At 33.8% G+C, this 20,759-nt stretch overlaps 1 protein-coding gene across 1 annotated transcript; it reads left to right on the top strand.

Moving 5' to 3' along the window:
• The first annotated feature begins 236 nt into the window (after positions 1–236).
• On the top strand, positions 237–19,113 carry LOC133193051 (Fanconi anemia group I protein-like). Its single transcript, XM_061329045.1, has 32 exons — positions 237–317; positions 954–1,029; positions 1,144–1,271; positions 1,691–1,776; positions 1,949–2,074; positions 3,069–3,234; positions 3,421–3,509; positions 3,616–3,748; positions 4,861–4,950; positions 5,896–6,032; positions 6,292–6,463; positions 6,637–6,724; positions 6,820–7,021; positions 7,113–7,227; positions 9,257–9,379; positions 9,492–9,560; positions 9,657–9,758; positions 10,700–10,882; positions 11,140–11,261; positions 11,532–11,711; positions 11,969–12,148; positions 12,441–12,604; positions 12,903–12,964; positions 13,127–13,295; positions 14,383–14,510; positions 14,643–14,799; positions 15,184–15,368; positions 15,800–15,916; positions 16,492–16,578; positions 18,347–18,442; positions 18,585–18,740; positions 18,892–19,113. Exons 1-32 carry the CDS (start codon positions 237–239, stop codon positions 19,009–19,011), a joined length of 4,089 nt encoding a protein of 1,362 aa, XP_061185029.1. The 3' UTR covers positions 19,012–19,113.
• Positions 19,114–20,759: the final 1,646 nt, after the last annotated feature.

Raw genomic sequence — 20,759 nt, 5'->3', positions numbered from 1 at the left:
TAAATTAAAGCTATGCTTTTAGCTGTTTTCAATGGAGGTAAATCGAGTCAATCACTGCTAAATGACTGTTGAAATTACAAGAACTTAACTTATCATAGGATCAGTAAACAGTATTTGAAAAAAACGACAACGAATAAATAACAAACATAACACATATTAAACACTTTTTTTGTATTCAGTGTTAATTAAATTAACAATATAAAACACTTTTTCTTGTCAGATTAAAACAAGAGAGAATGGATAGTATCATAGATGAGGCCGAGGAGGGTAATGTGAAGGGTGTTGCTGAGACTCTGTGTAAAATACCAGAGAAAGAGGTGAGGATGTTTTCCAGGTTTGGTACAAGGCTCAACATAAGCTAAAATATCCACTTGTCCTTCAGACAAGTTACCAACAATTATTACTTGTCCGAATTCATATTTTAATCATGAAAATAAAGCCATTACTGTATGTAACCCAGTCCCAATCACTCTAGTCCATTAACGATGACTGATGAAGTGTGACTGAGCCCTTAAAAAATCACAGAGTTCATTAAATGAATTTATGAACATTTTTCTTCAATTTTCACAATTTTCCATACTGGTTAGAAAAAGTAACTTGTCCAATCGGTGTGTCTGGAGATGTGTGATTTTATCAGTAGACCGGTATATCCTGATTATTGCATGATATGCATATATATGAGGGATTAATTACAGTATTTGTATGGGTCTTTAGAGGATTATTTATAAAAATTTGCTTAATATGAGAGATTGAACTTAAAACAATGAAACTGTTTACTGTTGGATGATAGATAAGGTGAATTATTACTACAAACTGTACAGAAGGTATCAGTTTTGAGTATAAAAAAAATATAAAGATTCGTATATTTCTTTTATGTTGCAATACAAATGTACCTAGGACAGGGCATTCATGTCCTATGGAAATATATTTCTAGTTGTTTATTAATTTTTTAGATCATTGACACCATAGCAAAAAGACTGTGCAGGGAAAAGGGTGATGCTATAACTCTCATAAGAACCGTTCTACAAGGTTTGTATCTCAGTAATTTCTTGAATATTCAATGACAATGTTTATGATTACTTTTTCATGGAATTAATGCTTTGTCACAAAATGTGTATTGAACTACCTCATATTTTATGTTAGCTTCAGCAAGTGATCCAGGAAGCAAGAAGATAGGTGTTGAACTCTATAAAAGATGTATTCAGATTCTGGAGAAAAATGAATTGTCAAGTAAACTGGCTTCAAATCTGACAGGGATGCTGTTGATAGAGGTACAAAGATATTAAAGAGTAATGATGTAAAATTACCTGCACACGGAATTAATATATTAATCTCTTGTCTTGTATCAAAATATCTTGCTACTACTCTAGCAAATACTGATGTACTCATGTATTTCCTCTTATCAATGTAAATGTACTAAGTATTTTTGATTCAAGATTTTTTTAATACTTCTACATGTATTCTTTCAAAGACATTTGAGTATAATACATGATGTCTAATTATATATGAAAATATATCGTATAAGATAGAGCTTGTTTTCAAGTCTTTATCAATAATCATCAATACACTTCCTTAAATATCTCCAAATAATTATTAAAGTGTCATTACCCTCAATATAATTTTAAAATGTTGAAATCAGGATATGTGCCAATAACTTACCCTGTAATTATTTGTACAATTTTATTTGCAGGCTGACACATTAAACAACAACGCTCTGGCAGAAATCTCCTCCTTGTTCATAGACATGGTTAAAGCAGGGTCTATCCAGTGTGGAAAGTAATGGACAGAGAATATTATACCATTACAAGCTTCCCACTGGTGCATACATAATCAGGAATGCTTCAGTGGGAACAACCATCCTGTATCAAATTTTTTCCTTTGTATATCATTAGCTTGATGATGCTAACTATAGAAGCTTGAACAACCTGCTTTATTCCTTTTCTAACAGAGGCCTTGCACTACTACCCAAGATTCTGTCAGCCCTGTCTGTAGAGGAGACGGTGTCCTTTGGTGAGAGCTGTCTGAGCGGAGAGAAATACAAAAACCATGTCATCAACAGCCTCTGTTCCTGCAAGTAAGCTGTTCAAGACTTATTTTTTTGAAGACTCTCTATCAAATTTTGAAAAAAAGATTTGAGTTTCTACCTCTCTTTCTCACCCACTTTCTTTTTAGATAAGTAGCGCTGATATGATCAAAGCGTGTAAAGCTAAAACATAACAACTGAAATATTTAACTTAATCTACTTCATCCATGACAGAGCACTTGACTAGAAAGGAGTGGATGATTATGGAAATTGAGCAAGAGTGGCCATGGTTGTCGCTAACAGTAGGCCTAGTAGATCTAAGCATCAATGTCAAAACTTGATCATAAGCATAATGTAATATTTTAGAGTGAGTAAGAAAGTTTTTCTAAGTTTAATTCAAGAAAAAGTTTAGAATAGTAAAAAGACCATAAAAACCTGAAACCAGATTAATACATAACTTAACCAGTCAGAAAAATTTTAGATTCATGACAGCCCTAGAAAGAAGGGAAGGCTCTTAAATGATGTAAAATAAAATTACTTTGAAAAGTGTAGTTACTTGTACATATTTGGAAATTAATGAATTTCTTTGTTTATCATTATGTTTCATGGCCTCATGTGTCCTGCGGGGCACAGAGAGGATAAGTAAGTATTGTAATGTTTCACAGTCTTGTGTCCTATGGGGCACGGAGAGGATAAGTTAGTATTGTGATGTTTCACGGCCTTGTGTCCTATGGGGCACGGAGAGGATAAGTTAGTATTGTAATGTTTCACGGCCTTGTGTCCTATGGGGCACAGAGAGGATAAGTTAGTATTGTAATGTTTCACGGCCTTGTGTCCTATGGGGCACGGAGAGGATAAGTTAGTATTGTAATGTTTCACGGCCTTGTGTCCTATGGGGCACGGAGAGGATAAGTTAGTATTGTAATGTTTCACGGCCTCGTGTCATATGGGGCACAGAGAGGATAAGTTAGTATTGTAATGTTTCACAGCCTTGTGTCCTATGGGGATAATTAAGTATCATTCTGATTCATTGATTCTCTAACAGGTGGAACACTAAGAGTGTCTTACATTTAGCCGCCATGTTTAAGGATATCACACTGACTAGTGAGGAAGTCAAGTTTGTTCTGGAGAAGATCATCAGGATGATAAAGGAGTTAGAACTGGCAGATTTACCTGCCCTTGTTTATCAACTCTTACTACTCTCTAACAAGGTATAACATTCTTGTGCTTTCGTGTTATTTTTTGCATTACATTGTTGTAAGTCCATTTCTTTGATTTTCAGATACACATGTATTTGATTTCGATATTTGATTTTTCTTAAAGTTTGATAAAGAAAAAAATTATTGGTAAATACATTTATTGTAATACATACATTTTCAAACTAATGTGCTTTATAGGGTCACAAGAAACTGGTGATTGATGGTGTTACAAAATACTTCATAGAGCAAGATGCTACACATAAGGACCATGATCCTAATGAATTCAGGTTTGTCTGCTCTAAACTTTCTTACTTTCAGCATGTATAGCCAAGAGGAGTTTTTATTGTTTCACAGATTTGGTGTAGTGTTAATTATATCATGGATTTGTTGTAGTGAAGATCTTTTAGAGGGAGATAACTTCAGTGTGGAGACCCTGAGACAAACAGAGGGGACTATAATACTCCATATCAACTTTGCCATCAGTATGGACCAGGAACTGGGCAGAGAATTTATCAAGTTTCTTAAGGTTAGTAATACACAGTTATCTTAAAATATATACATGTATATATGATATACAAGTCACATGTTACAAACTAAATACCGTTATTACTTGCATGCCAAATTCATTAAAACTAAAGAAGACAGTAGAATATTACCATATTGAATTTATATAAGGTGTGTTACATTGTGTTTACCATATAAAATTTATATGTGGTGTGTTACATTGTGTTTACCATATACAATTTATATGTGATGTGTGACATTGTGTTTACCATATACAGTTTATATGTGGCATGTTTCATTGTGTTTACCATATAAAATCTATATTTGGTGTGTTACATTGTGTTTACCATGTAAAATTTATATGTGGTGTGTTATATTGTGTTTACCATATAAAATTTATATGTGGTGTGCTACATTGTGTTTACCATATAAAATTTATATGTGGTGTGATATACATTGTGTTTACCATATAAAATTTATATGTGATGTATTAAATTGTTTACCATATAAAATTCATATGTGGTGTGTTACATTGTGTATACCATATAAAATTTATATGTGGTGTGTTACATTGTGTTTACCATATAAAATTCATATGTGGTGTGTTACATTGTGTTTACCATATAAAATTTATATGTGGTGTGTTACATTGTGTATACCATATAAAATTTATATGTGGTGTGTTACATTGTGTTTACCATATAAAATTTATATGTGGTGTGTTACATTGTGTTTACCATATAAAATTTATATGTGGTGTGATATACATTGTGTTTACCATATAAAATTTATATGTGATGTATTAAATTGTTTACCATATAAAATTCATATGTGGTGTGTTACATTGTGTATACCATATAAAATTTATATGTGGTGTGTTACATTGTGTTTACCATATAAAATTCATATGTGGTGTGTTACATTGTGTTTACCATATAAAATTTATATGTGGTGTGTTACATTGTGTATACCATATAAAATTTATATGTGGTGTGTTACATTGTGTTTACCATATAAAATTTATATGTGGTGTGTTACATTGTGTTTACCATATAAAATTTATATGTGGTGTGTTACATTGTGTTTACCATATAAAATTTATATGGTGTATTACATTGTGCTTTTATTTTGTAGAGTAACCAGTCTGATACATCCCGAGTCTTAGCTCCCTTTGTACTCGCTTTGTCACTCTCACTGTCCAGAATTCACAGATTTGAAGGCCAGGTGAGATATTTAATTTAGGATGGATTGGTTATGGTCATTTGTTTGTCCATCAATTTTGTATAAGTGTTGCATTTGTTCTGGGTGACATACATTCATAGTATAATCGTCAACTTTAACAAATAAGTAACCAGAAAGAAATGTTTTAATGAGATGACCTTGACCTCAACATTTGACCTATTAGTAAACAAAAAAGATTTATTCATTTCTCATAAATGTCTTTTTAAAACATCACACACGGCTAAATCCAAGATGATTATTTTCAAATACCACCATTTGAAAAGATTTTGGCCTTGACATTTGACTTATAATGGAAAATTATAGTGGTGTTCACCTCTATTTTGTGTAGTATATATTTAATTAACTTCAAATTTCATGTTTTATGAATTTGTGTGTAACATTTTGAATACTAAGATGTATGTTGACTTTCACCTCACTGTACCTTATGAATTGTAACATTTTGAATACTAAAATGTACATGTATGTTGACTTTCACCTACTGTCCCTTTTGAATTGATATGATTTGCATGGGTATGCTTCTATCTCAGTATTTTGTTTGATGAGCTTAGTAAATAAGTTATGATAAACTCATTCCCATACATACATGTATAACTCAATGTGCTCAGAACATTGTCTCTTAGGACCCTCAATGAAGCATCACAACAATCAACATTTCAATTGATCAAATTTTATATAAACTGTCCCATGCAAACTGGTCAAATCAATGAGGAGTTTCTTGTATTGAAATGAAATACACATATACATATATATGTAGTTATGTGTGAGTTTTTTCCAACCAATTATTTTATTATTTTATATTTTTATTATCGGAGCTCAAGTTCATTCTCAATTTGTTCAGAAAAATGAAAATACATGTATATTCATCAAATTATTGAAATTGTCACCAGATTATTAAACCTGATTGTATTTTGAATGATCTTTTTTCAGATATTTGATTTGCTGAAAGCTACAATTATCAAGAGTTTTAAAGACAGTGAGAAACAGAAGCAGTCCAGCTGGGTTCGGGAGATTGTTCCAGATACATGTCATGTACAGGAGTATGTTCTGTCAACAATACAGAACAGGTATGCTTAGAGATCATGAAAACTTGCTACATAGTACATGTACAGTGCCTATATAATTATAATGTTGATACGGAACAAAAGGGTAGTTCAACAGCTATAAATGGATGCTCCTAAGTTGTTTTTTTTTTCAAAGTGGTCTTTGTTTTTCTAACCCAGTGATCATCCATTTTATATTTTGCAACAGAGTGAAATTAATATATAGAAGTTTGTTGTAAAAAAACTTGTGTATGATTGAAATATTCTTAAAACTCAATTTTAGCAAACATGGTTGGGACCATGTGATTCAAGGCTTGGTTCAGTTAGGATTTGGGTTAATGGATGCCTATGGTCCAAAGGGTGCCTTTGGTCGCATAGAGACAGGGAGCATACAGACAGGCCCCTCCCACTCTGCCTGTCAGCTGGGGAGCAAGATCCTACTACACACATTCAAAGTAAGACTTTCACCATAACATCACAAAGTAATGATCTACAGCTTGGTTGTATGATGTAATCACATCACAAGGGTATTCCTTGGGTTTTATGGATTATACAATGCAAGATAAAGTTTGTAACAAAAAAAATCTGAATATTTTATATGTGAAGATTTTCCCAATTATTTTTTTAGGCTCATGATATGGTGAGAGCTGAAATTTTAGAGCAGATTTTTAACAGGGTTGTTACAAAGGCAACATCACCTGTCAGCCATTACTTAGGTATTTTATGACATTCCAATTTTTCTACTCATTCAGTTTGTGAAGATGGACTGTCAGTCTTGATGAAGAATCCGTCTGAGATCTTTTTTTTATAGAACTGCTGTCCAGCACAGTGATGTCAGCTCCCCAGAGGCTCTTGGAGTCCTCCACTAAGGTCCGGGAGACATTTGACTACCTGGCGTTCCTCACCCCCTCAGCTGCTGAGGGACTACTGAAAGCTATCAACCCTCTACTGAAGCTCAGTATGTCACTGAGAGACTCGCTCATTCTCGTCCTCAGGAAAGCCATGTTCTCAAGGTAGTATACTAGAGTTTATTTAACTAGGCTAGAAATCTAGGATTACATGTTGAAATGAAAGTGTATGCTAAGATCTGCATAATATTTTCAGGCAATTGGACTCCAGAAAGATAGGTGTGTATGGGTTTTTGATGTTCCTGAAAAATTTCCGTATTCTTGGTGGAATGCCATCCAGTCAAGCTAGTCAGCAGTTCTCATCAAGTCAGGTAAATTTGTTTTGTCCAATTACATGTGTTTACCAGCTTTATTGACAGTGAGAAAAAAAAAGGAAGGAAAATTTAAGTTTTGGAATAGATTTGATAGTTATAGTACATGTATGAATTCAGTTCACATTTTTAAATGTTTTCAGTCAGTTTGCAATGCCAAAATTTTTCTTTGGATTTACAATACTTTATTAGATGGAGAAGATCATGAAACTGTCTGAGGTGTGGCCTTTAATGTTATTGGCATTTTGTTTTCCCTTCACAGTAGAGTAGAATCAGTAGATACAATATATTTGTTTTATAGTTTAGTAAACAATTTTTTATTAACATAATACAGTGGCGCCTCGTTTATCCGGACGCCTCCGTTCCCAACGAAAACGTCCGGATAAATGAATCGTCCGGATAAGTGAATCACTTCTTAAAAAAAAACCTTCTCCAAGCATGTGTATATGCACATACTGGTATCAAATGTAAAGGCAAAGGGAAAAAAAACTGATATTTTGGTTTAAACTTTTTATTTTTTAGCTTTAAAAGAAGTAATTAAAAGAAGTAATTAAGTAAAGAAAAAAATATATTAAAATGTAATTTATGCGATAAAAAAATTGATACTAGGTAATTTTATGCTGAGACCTTTTTTAACGCAGGCTATTTTATTCGCCTTCTCTTTTGGCGTGAATTCATGAGCTGAGAAAATTTTGATCTACTGTTGTTTTATTTCACTATCTTTTATAATTATTAGAGCTCATATAATATGACAGAACTGTTCAGCATCATCATTGAAAATGTTCAAATATAAACTAACCCTGTATATTCCCGTATATTCTTTACACAGGGCTACTATAGTAACTGAACACTTCAAGCTATCTCAAACACGCACAATCAGTGAAAGTATTGTAAACATTCAACATAAACACAAGCAATCTTAATGATTATCAATTATTTTTTTCTAAAGACTCTAAGTTTGAATTTCGATCACAAAAAATACCTTGAAAAAACGTAATCAACTTCTATACGTAACGCCAGCTTTATATTTCTTTTCTAAAGTAACGTATGTTTATAGACGGTAGTACATTAAATAGAAAGATATTTCTGTTCTGCCTAATGTAGAAAAAAGCGTTTCAAATACATTTACGTTTTTAGAAATAGAAAATCATATTTTAAACTAACAGTCAACATGATCAAGACCATTACGAAATCGCTCGTAATTTATTGTTCTTTTTATTTACAACTCTCCAAAATTCTCATGAATTTACCGATGTATATACGGTTAGCAATATGATTTTGAACAGATTATAATTTAAATAATGCACAGTGTAAGCGAAATTCTTCGAGTTTCATAATAGACGTGTGATTTAATTGGGGTAAACACATAGATTAATTATAGACGCTTTTGTCTGTAGGTCACAGGTAACCGCCTTTAAACTGACTACATGGCCAATGTTTTTACAACAATTAACACTACTGCAAGATGGGTGAGAAAAAGCCGTTTCTTGAAAAATTACTGTCCGGATAAACGAGTCATTTTTTCAACGAACTATTACGTTTTGTAGTAGAAATCGACCGTCCGGATACGGAACGCGAATTTCTGGATTAATGAAACAGAATAACGTGGAAAAAATCGGTTCCCCAGAAATATCGTCCGGAAGGTGAAGCGTCCGGATAAATGGTGTCCGGATAAACGCGGCGCCACTGTATTGCATTCCGAAATGCTTAGTTTTATTTTGCATGTGTTCTGTATTTTACCTGATACAGTTTTTTAGAGCATTTTACTGTACAAGGTTAATTTTGTGTTACTCAATATGTTTATGAGAATACAAACCCAAAGAGTATTTAACAAATTTTGAAAGAAAACCATAGTTTATTTGCATGGTTGATACAGTGTATGTGTCACAATGCATGCCTATGTACAGTCATTGTTGTTCCAAGATAACTTTATTTTACTGTTATATTTAAAAACTCCAAAAATTGAAAGGTGCATTTCTATTTTTGTTGTAGATTCAGTGTGTATAAGTATTAATTTTGTTGTTTATAGGTACAAGCTGACATCCATGTTCGGTACAATCCCGCCAGTAATGAGGCACTGTGTTTAGAAATCATGGGAAATCTCCGACGAGTCCTCACTCAGCAAGCTGACGTTAGGCTCATGTTCTACCAGGCATGTAAAACAAAAAAGAATAAGCAAGTGATCAATTTACAGTATAGAAAAATACTCATGTTTAATCAATGAATGTAAAAAAAGTTTATCTGTCTTCTTCATATGTTTACAGGGAATCTATGAAGCGTTGTGTAAAAATACACAAATAATGGGGTCGGTTTTGGAAATTCTTCTAAGTCAGGTACTAGAAAACATATAGGACACTGACGATTGATAGTTTATTATTATATGAATACAAATAATTATGTATAAATTCTATACAAAAATCTCTTCACAGTTGAAAAAGTACTATGAGCCCACTGAAGATGTTAATCCCCCCATAAAGCTTGATCTCTGCATCACTGCTCAAGGAGACCAGATATATCTAGCTGAACCACTGGTCAGTCAAATAATACACATAGATTTATCAAAGCATGTGCATACTGATGTTATTGTACCTGTACAGGTTATGATCAAAATTCTAACCCACAATTATTTAACAAAAATACATGTATATAATGACAAACTTTTCCCCAGAATTTAGATTAAAAAATCCTCAAAATTGAAGAGATCAAATAGATGTATACTCTTAAATTTGTAAAAAGGTTCAGCTTGAGTCATTGACATAGAATTCTAATTTCATTATCTTTAAACACTGTTGCTTTGTACATTGTTATCGCATGCACTTCCTCCAAAATAGAATAGAGTTTAGACTCAGAATAGTAGAAAATTGTTTTTGGTGCCTTTCTGAAAAATTGTCTGAAATTATTTTGTATTGCATCTTAACATTGTTGCTTATTATTTATACAAGTGTTATCGATTGCCATTAGTTTACATTTATTTACATGAATTGAGAACTACGGTGATGATTCCTTACTCAGTTGACCCGGTTTTTCTGGGTTCTGTGGGTCACAGGTCTCCATGGTGTCTATAGAGGTTGAGCCATCCAAGGTTCCCTCTGTAGTTCAGCCACATTGAGAGCTGTGTTCTTACAGAGAAAAACTGGAGGGTTGATTTAATAAATAGTTTTCAATCTGAGTTGTTCCAAGTCTAGAGAAATCACTTATCAGTCCATATTTGTCTGCCTGTCTTAGAGACAATCTCAAGTAAACTGCCAGACAGACACATGTTCTTTAAAACACTCTTATTTTTGAATCAAATCTCTTTAAATTTGTTCTTACCTCGTGACGTTTATCTCTCTGATTGTTGTAGACTCACTCGATTTGTTGTATCCAGCTCTGTCTGATTGTAATAGGCTAACTTGATGTGTTGTATCCAGCTCTGTCTGAATGTAGTAGCCTCACTTGATGTGTTGTATCTAGCTCTGTCTGATTGTTGTAGGCTCACCTAATCTGTTGTATCCAGCTCTGTCTGATTAAGGTTAGTGACATTCGTCGTCAGCTGAATGGGGACCATGACGACACAGTAATGGAGGACTCTAATCACACACAACAGGAACTGGAGGATAAGATGGAATCCCTCGTCACCAGAATGATTAAGTCAGAGATGGAGGACTTTGAACTGGTTTACATTTGTTAAACATTATCAATATCACATAAATAACTCAGAACTCTTTTAACATGTCAATCAATAGGTAGGTTAAAGCATCCTAAACTTTAAGCTGGAAGAATTTTGCATCTTAATTCACAAAGGGATCTGATAATTGTAGAAAAACAAATGGGTTTAACAATAAACATTATATGTATTGAATTGACTTGAAGTATATACATCTATATATTAATATCCTTGCCAAAATAAAGTGAAAAATTTTATGTTGACAGGACAAATCAGCTGACTATTCTCTAGCTAACAGTGTTGGGGTAAAAAATAACATATTCTCCATACTGGTTCTGGGCATTTATGAGTCGTTAATGGAGTACACATTCAACACTGGGCAATATAGGTAATTAGGAACAGTAAAAAAGTACCAAATCATAAATACTGACGAGTGTAGGTAGTTAGCAGCACTGGGTTGTGTTGTGTTTATAAACAATTTACAACACTGACCTGTACAAATACAGAATTGAGAGTCTATTATCAAATGTCAGATTTTTCTTCAAGAGTCAAATTTTTGATAGTTTATCTGCAAATTGAAAAATTAAGGATATGAAAATATTCCTAAGAAGTTCTGTTTTGCTTCCAAAAGTTAAAAAAAAAATCATTTTGATTGTAGCGAGTCTAGCTTGCAGCAGATTTTACATTTGTTTAAGAATTATAAGAAACTGAGTGAGGTGTTGAAAGAAAAAGCAACCTCTAGTGCTGGGAAGAAAGGAAAGCCTCCCACAGGAAACAAGATGCCCCTCAGCCTTCTGTCCATCAGGGGGACCACAGAGATCCTGAGGGCACTCATCAGGTAGGCAGGGTATCCCAATGTTATTGAATGGGCACATTGTTTTGAGACATTAATGGTGTAATGTTCTTACGACTTCACTTAAATATATTTTCCATGGTAAAAAAAAATATATATAGGGATAAACATAATTCCTTCTTCTTTCTGTAAACTGTTAAAATGAAAATTGAAAACATTTTTACTTTTAAAAGTATTATCGGTAAGTTTTCATTAAATCAATCTGTAGTACAATACATGTAATTTGTTCATGATGATTTCAGTGAAACTGCACCAAGTTTAGCAGAAAATCTGAAAATTTTGAGAGATGACATGGACTTCAGGAGACATATTGTCAATGTGGCTTTGCAGAAAATTCATCAGGTCCAGGAGAAAGGGGCATGTGATGGGGCAGAGGGTAGTGATAAATCCAAGATTCTCCAACATCTCATCTGTCTGGCCAAGTAAGAAACAAGAAAAATGTTAGTAAGGGAATCATTTACATGTAGGTTTACATGTATTTTCTTAAAACAATTTGCAGATTAAGCACAAGGAATATACATGGAAATGGTGTTTATACTGAACAGTATTCATGATTCCAATCATGAAATTTGAGTCTGATATTAATAGACTTCTTATGCTTGAATTAAACTTAGGCTGACAAATGTACCAGCTTACTCTCATCCATACTATCAATTCACCTTGGAAAAAAGATGCATTGAATTAGGCATTGACAGAGTTGAACTCCTGTTTCAGAATATTCATCACGTACTACACAGAAAATCAGCGGCCTGAGGAGGAGGGGAAGAGGGACAAGTCTAAATATATCAGTGGTCAGTGTCTAGAGGGACTGGTGGGGATAATGACCATTACATCCCAGCGTTACGCTGACCAGTTCTGTCACTGTCTCTGTGAGATGGGTAAATGGATTACACAATTTGATTGTAATATATACATATTCACATTCCTGATGCTGGAATGTTTTTTTTTAATTCGAATTTTTAAATGTTGTTACCGTTTTCATTAGTTCAGAACTGTATTGTTTTGTTGAAGTACACATGTAGATGCATACGAACTTGATTAATTTAAATTTCCATCTCTTATTGGTATTTAAATGTAAAGACTTGCACTGTATATGTACATGTACATTTACTTTATGAAAGTACTGTTTACAGGGATAATTTGTGAGTATTTAAATGTGTATGTGGCATTTTGTAGTGGATGCTGATGAATCGGAAGATCTCCAGGAAGTTATTTACAGTCATATTAAAAAGTACCAGGTAAATTTATTGCAATGAATGGTGTGGCTTTAAGTTAATTTGTATTTGTTGAAATACTTCTGAAATTCACATAAAGCATCTACACCACAAAAGAGTAGTACATGGTATATGTCCTATTACCTTCAGCCGTAAGATGATTTAATCATTTTCATATTTTTTCAGCGACTGGTTATGAACATTTTGAAATCAGAAAGTGAAGATAAGAACATGAAAGAGGTCCAGTTATTGCTGGGAATTATTCAGATTCTGTGTAAACAGCTGTACAGCTCAGGGAACCAGTTTGAGAAAGTCTTAGATTGGGTTCACAAAATCTGCACAGAGCAGAGTATTGGTGAGTTCAAGACTAGTCTACAATTATATATGTGTACATGTAAATTTATTTTCTGTGTGTGTTTATAACATATACTAATACAGTAAAACTTGTCTAATCCGGCAACCAGTGGTTCCAAAATTTTTGGCCGGATTAGACAACATCCGGATTGGAGAAAATTGAACCGTTTAGCAAGTTAAAAATTACATAGATATTAACAAAGAGTGGTAAATAAATACTTGATCAAATGTGTCATTTCTTATGTTTCATTTGAAAAAAATCGTCTATTTCTTTTGTTTTGAACTCTGTTTGTTCTTCAGAATTTTCATTTCTGTTTAAGTTTTTTTATTCAGTAATGGAATATAAAATATATCTCTTGGTCATTTATTAAATTAGAAAATCGTTTAATGTTTTAAACGCACTCCAAAACCTCATCCTAGCTGTAAATATTATTTTGTGAGGGACAGATTCCTTATTAATTTTTTTTTCTTTTAAAATTGATATGTTTGAATATTTAGACACTGTATTTGTGAATATCAAATGTTATAGTGAATATTGGACCAAAATCGTCTGTTGTTGTGGTCGTTGCAAACTAGCGACAAAAAGGGAAGTAATTCGAATTGCACGTCGTGCACGCAAAACGAAAGTAGAAAGGAGGTCATGAATAAGTCTCCAAATTTTTCTACAGACATGCTACACACAACCATCACTATCACTTGTTCTTTGTCAGTTTCCTCGCCTTACTTGAGCCATTAATGATTGTTTTTTCATCACCCTTGTTAAAATCTAAACTGCCGACACAGGATAGATCATTAACAGGACAATAATTACCCCATGCTAGACTTCTCTAATGACCAGCGGGCTCAGGTAAAAATAAGTGGCCGGATTAGAGGAGAAAATTTGTACTAATTATGAGCAGTTAGTTCTTTAAATAGCGGCCGGTTTACAGAATAGGCAAGATCCGGATTGAACAACATTTATTAAACATAAATTATAGAGAAAACTCTCGGGACTAAAATATTACGCTGGACTGAACAACATGCCGGAATGCACAACATCCGGATTCAACAAGTTTTACTGTATTTACAAAAAACAACTCTCTTTTCAGATGATATTCCTACCTGCAAACTTCTATTCTCCTTGTTGTTGGCCTTCACTCAGCAGGTTAAGAGTTGTCCACCTTTGTTAAGGGACCTTTCTCAAGATGTACACAGTCAGCTGGGGGATATAGACCAGGTGTGTTTTAGTATTAGGAACCTTTAGTAGATGTTGTTGATTGTAAAACAGGATTAACTCAGTTGGCACTGAAACAAAGCTTACTTAATATTGTTTGGGTCTTTTGTAAACATCCTTAATTATTTGTTAAAGGAGACTCAGGTAGAAGATAAGACCCACTTTTCTTTAGTGACGCACAGAACAGCGGCTCCTGTCCTTCTGAATTTAGTATTACAACAGGTGGAGAGGGAACTGGACGATACAGAGTGGGTGGTGGCTAGGCTCAGGGCAGAGACTGGACAGGCTAGCGGTCAGTTTGTGTGCTAATTTTGTGAATGAAAAGGACATAAACATGTACAAAGTACACATGTGCATGTATGAGTTTCAATTTCATGTAGTAGGACATAGAAATTATTTTTGAACCTCCCATTTTATTTTGGTTATGTGATAAGATTTGTCAATGAATTTTGAAAGAAGTAAAGATGTCTGCATAAAAAATATGAATCTCAAACTTGCTTAAACAATGTTATACTGTAACACGTACCTGTACCTGTAATCCTAGTTAATGAAACCTAATGTTATAGATCATTTTCAATGTATGTAGAGGTTATCTATTCTCAGTAGTCATTTATTAAGTTTGTATGTAGAGATTATCTACTCTCAGTAGTCATTTATTAAGTTTATTTGGCTCCAGATGAAGCAGAGATAGACTTGACCCAGAAGGAAGGTCACGAGAGAAGTATCTGTACCAGGTTAGGTATACTGGTCACTGCCTTCCATGAACTGGTCCAATCTGCCATACCTGTGGGTGTTTGTATGGAGAACATTGTCAAACAGGCTACTAGGCTGTATGGAACCCTCACCATAGTGGTCAAATATGTAAGCTGTTCTCTATTTATTTCTAACTGAACACAGATTGTAAAATTATCTTGAAATTCTAGTCTCAGACTGTTTAGCAGCAAATTTACGTCATTCTATAAACTGTTGAATTTGCTAAGAATCCTTATATTTTGTTCTCAGAAATTAAAATATTTTTTCTTTAACCAATATTTATTAAGCATATATTCCTGCATGCGTTGTACATGTAAACCATTTCTACTGTATCTAACCAGTATTATGAATAGTGGTGATTGCTTTGATTTAATTACAAAATTTTACACCAGTACAGTTATCAGGACTGTCTTGTCACTTTGGCAATATTGACAGAACTCAAGGGGGAAATATGCAAGAAATTAATCAAATAACAAGCACATGTTTGAGACTGTTCACTGCCTGATTTTGTTTTAAGGTTGTATTTTGTTATTTTTCAGTATCTGAATCTCTATCAGCTAAAGGCTGGTCATTTGTCATCCAGGTTTGAGAAGCTTGTCAAATTGATTGGTACCCACTTAACTCAGTACTGCTACGGAATGATCACATACATACAGGTACTCCTCCCCAGCAAATAACACTGCAAGTGGTATACAGTAATCACTTTGTATGTCTGTTTGTCAGTAAAATTGCATCTAGGTTCACATTTGAAGCTCATACATGGATTGTTAATGACCTTGAGGTGTGGTATGACCATGGACCATGACTCGGGTCAAGTTGGCTAGTTAACGTCACTTGTAGAAGTAAACTTGTCATGAAGACACATTTGTGTATACAATTTAATAATAATGTTGTTTATAACCAGATAATGTTTCCTGAGACTGATCCAAAGTTCTTGATGTGAGGTTAAGAATACAGGGAAAAATAAAGTGTAGTGAGGGGTATCATTTAGTGAGCTAGCCACATGTAGTAGTATTTCTTAGTTATTAAAGCTAAGAATTTTTCTTTCGTAAATTAAAGCATCTTTCTGAATTAATTGTAATACTAATGTAGGTTTCATTGTGGGTAAAGTATTTTTTGTTTAGGATGAGCATAGAAATCTTTGGATTTAACACCCAAAATAAAAGCTTCTGATTTCCTGTTCTTGGTTTATCATAACTTTAACAATAACCAAGTATCTTATATTTCTTAGCAAACAGAAAGTGAGCAGGTTCAACAGAATGTGGATAAAGGGAAAAAGGACAAGAAGAAGCAGGCAGCTGCTCTTAATGCTGGAAAGGTTTGACACATATTATTTTAACATTGTGTATCATAGTGCAGACTAAATACCAACATGCTGGTGTGGACATGTACAGGTTTACATCATGTATTATAGTTTAAATAAAAAGGACAAGAAGAAACAGGCAGCTGCTCATAATGCTTGAAAGGTTTGACACATATTATTTTAACATTATGTATCATAGTGCAGACTAAATACCAACATGCTGGTGTGGACATGTACAGGTTTACATCATGTATTATAGTTTAAATAAAAGGTACAAGAAGAAACAGGCAGCTGCTCTTAATGCTGGAAAGGTTTGATAAATACCTGTTTTACATCCTGTATCATAGTCCAGACTAAATACCAGCATGCTGGTGAGTATATTGGTACTTGTAACATATGAAATTAAATTCAATTTAATTAAATGAACTGATTTCAAATGAAACAAACCAAAAACATAAATAGAATAAAAGTGAGCTAAACAAAGTTGACTGAGAAAATCTAAGAAATCTTGAAGATCGATTGATTGTATGTTGTTTTACATCCCGTTCAAGAATTTTCATTCATATAGAGACATCACCATATACTGGTGAAGGGCTTCAAATTTAGACCTTTACTTGGCACTCAGGGCCATCAGACAGTGAGGGTTCTTTATTGTGCCAAAGCCTACCATGACACTGGGCCTCAATGACCCGCAACCTTCACTTCAAAATGCCAAGCGCTTGGCCAAGGAATAGTTGCTACCTATTTTTTATCGACTTGGGTCAGTAGTGGCCATGATTCGAACACACAACCTTCTGATCACGGAGCAAGTGCTCTAGAAATCTTGAGGAAATAGGCTTTTATTATAATCGTATGAATTCCAACAAGACTGAAATCAAAAGAAACTTTACTTTTTAATTATTATTCAACTATCAATGTTACAATGATGCATTTTCCCACAAAAAATTGTCAAGATATGAAAACCTTAAGGGAAAACCATCACTTGATGTACATGAATCAACCCATTGCCAATCTTGGTTTACATCTGGAAGAGAAATGATTTGATTCAAATGATTCATTGATTTAGGTTTAATTGTATGATATGACCAATACATGTATATAGGGTCTTTTTTTTTTTTTTTTTTTTTTTTTTACAGAATATGGGAAAAACTTGTCACAGCTTATTATTTTAATTACATATATCTAGGGCTGTCACGGTTCCAAAATTTTTCGGATCGGGTCGGTTCTGTAAATTTTCAGTTCGGTTTCGGGTTTTTCGGTTCGGTTATTTACATCTATTTTAAACCTTAATTTCATGAATTTAACTTGAAAATTTTTTATTTGTTATGTTAAATTTACATTGAAACAAGTCTTAACCATGCGAACGTCTAGACATCTGTGTTTAGAACTATTTGGTCTACTATTAGCCACAACCTGACCATTCCTTCTCGTTTTGGTAATTATCTAATACTTCCGTGAGAAGTGTTTTGTCATGGAATGAAGTAGATTTCAGTTGTGATGTTTATTTATCACTGTTATCGTCATCATTCCTTTGATTTCGACGCCATTTCTTGTATTAAACAGATCTAATATATAAACCAAACCCAAACCGAAATCCGAAAAAATGGAACCAAACTGAACAACTTGGACCACGGTTCTTGGTTATTTAGGGAACTCGTGACAGCCCTACAAATATCATTGATTATTGACATTATAGTGATATTATTCTTTTTTTTCTTGTGTACTTATTAGAAATGAGTTAAAACAGATTAGGTATAAATTGTAGATCTTTTTTTTTCCTCAGGCACGTGTGTTAAAGGAATCCAGACTTATTCCAAACCTCATTTTTTCCATAGAAACATTTGAAAAGTTCTTGATTCAGCTGTCAAAAAAGTCCAAGGTACTGCATTAGCTCTCCCATAAAATGGTTTTTAGAATTTAGATACAAAACCGGAAATGCTCTTAAAAAACTATAAACAATTTAAATTCTTTTATTATCCAATTTGAAGGTAATTTGAATGTTTTTATTATCCAATTTGAAGGTGAACCTGATGGAACATATGAAGATGAGCACATCCCGAGATTTCAGGATCAATGTGGCCACAATTCATGCTGTGATGGAAAACGATTCAGATTCACCAGAATCTGAGGAAGAGGAGGAAAATGATCAAAATGAAGAGGATCAGGAAAATGAAGAGGTATACTGCCCTACCTCCTCTCTTTCTCTTCAGATTCTTGACCACTTTTCTGACCCAAGATTATTTTCAAAGGTCATCTCCATGAAGCAAAAACCATGTAGTATCCATCAGACTACATATTTTAATTCAGTGATTGTATTTTTTTTTTCAGAACAGTTCTGAAGAGCAAGAAAACACTGCTCCGACCAATAAACGCTCTGCAGAGCCCTTGGATCCACCACCTGCAAAGAAATCCAAACTTGGAAAAAAGGCCAGAGCTGGCAAAGTGTAAATCTGTTTATCTTTGAACTTTGAAATTGTTAGTGAAAAGCATTTGTTAAGACTTGTTTGTTAGGTAGATTTGTGCCAAATATTATGTGAATATAATATGTATCTGTAAACACATTTACAATTAAATACTTGTAAATGAATATAATTATTAAATTCTTGTAAATGAATATAATTTTTACTGTATTTTATTGCAATTGTATTGCAGAGTCATAGGAAGCTTATTCCTGAGATATCAAAGTTGTGCAAAAGCAGAATCTGGTTACTGGACAACAAAGATCAATATTAATTACAAATATAATGATACACATGAATAATTTTTGAACTAAAGAAAACTGTTCTGAATCCAACATCAATATTTAAAGTGACTTTAATTGTTGTAGATAGTAAAGAGTAGGTGAGATAATAGTTTTGCATCAAGCTCCTGTGATGTGTTTTCTTCATGTCTCAAATGCTGGGCTTTGAAAATAAAAGATACTTTTGTTTACATCAATATCTATACTTACCTGCATAAACTTTTTGCATTTTCCTCGGGCTTCCTACCATCTTGCCTGAACTTTTGAGACCACTCCTGTGGTATCATACACTGTGTATGCCCATAATGTGCAAGCACTTCCGCTTGAGTTTTGTTCAGATCTTGGAAGAAAAAACCACATGTTTTTCTTCTGTGACTAAATTATTTCGGTAGCCTGCGATTAAGGATGTCTGAATCGTAAAATTTATGTCAGAAATGTAATAAAGAGATGACAGTATTAGACACAGAATGTTACAGACATGGCGTGTGTAATGAAGCGTTTCCTTTGTGAAGGTTGTAAAACTTTGACAGGAATAACGGACTAAATGAACAAAGTGATAAACACAAGAAATCTGAATCTGGTAAGAAATTGGCAACAGTGTCAAATCTAGCAACAGAAATTCTCTTTGTGGGGAATAACACTTGTTCTGATTCACAAGTTTCCTGAACTTACATCTGTGGGAAACGTAGCTGTATCAGAATCGCAACCTCTCTCGGTTGGGACTTGGGAGACAAAATGGCGGCCATTAGGCATAGGGTTTTTTTCCACCACAAATGGGTAATTTACCCCCTTTTTATGTTGGGGAATTTTGAAACTCAGTGGCAACAATATCAAGAAAATTTATTACGAAATTTAATAGTCACCAGAGTTAAAGATTAGTACATGGCGCAAATAAACAGTCTGAAAAACAGTCTGTTACACGTTCAGAGAGTAGGTCCACGAGGTTTGATAGATTTCGACCTTCAGATGATCAACACGAGAGAGAATCGGATGATGAAGATTTTGTAAGTCACAGGGGTGACAATAATCCAGTCGTGACCAATTCACTAAAAGACGATATTGTTGAAGTCCATGATGAGGACAATAAATCAGAGTTTGACAACTCTGCTGCAGGTTCTGTGCATACAGAAACTAACGATTCATGCACAGTAGACTGAAAGAATTTTGTTAAGAAGGTAACTTCAGAATTAAAAATAGATGCTGTGAATGCATCTGAAAATCAGGATTTCAAGTCTTATACGTCAGAACGCTTGATCATCTATCCCACGGCAATCTTTGCCCCTGGATGGGTACATAACTAATGTAGATGAGGAGTTCCAGCATAAAGGTGCAATACGTACTTATAAAGCTTCAGATGATGAGAAGTACAGAGTTGCGTCTGCAGATTTTGATTAGTATTTCACAACGCCACGACTTGATGACAACATTGAGGACAGTAGCTTCACAGCAGGAAGGA

This window comes from Saccostrea echinata, unplaced genomic scaffold, assembly GCF_033153115.1.
Source record: "Saccostrea echinata isolate AGI-Se365-2 ecotype Australia unplaced genomic scaffold, CSIRO_AGI_Sech_v1 ptg000001l, whole genome shotgun sequence".
NCBI classification, from domain to species: domain Eukaryota; kingdom Metazoa; phylum Mollusca; class Bivalvia; order Ostreida; family Ostreidae; genus Saccostrea; species Saccostrea echinata.
This window is presented reverse-complemented; position numbering and strand designations above follow the sequence as displayed.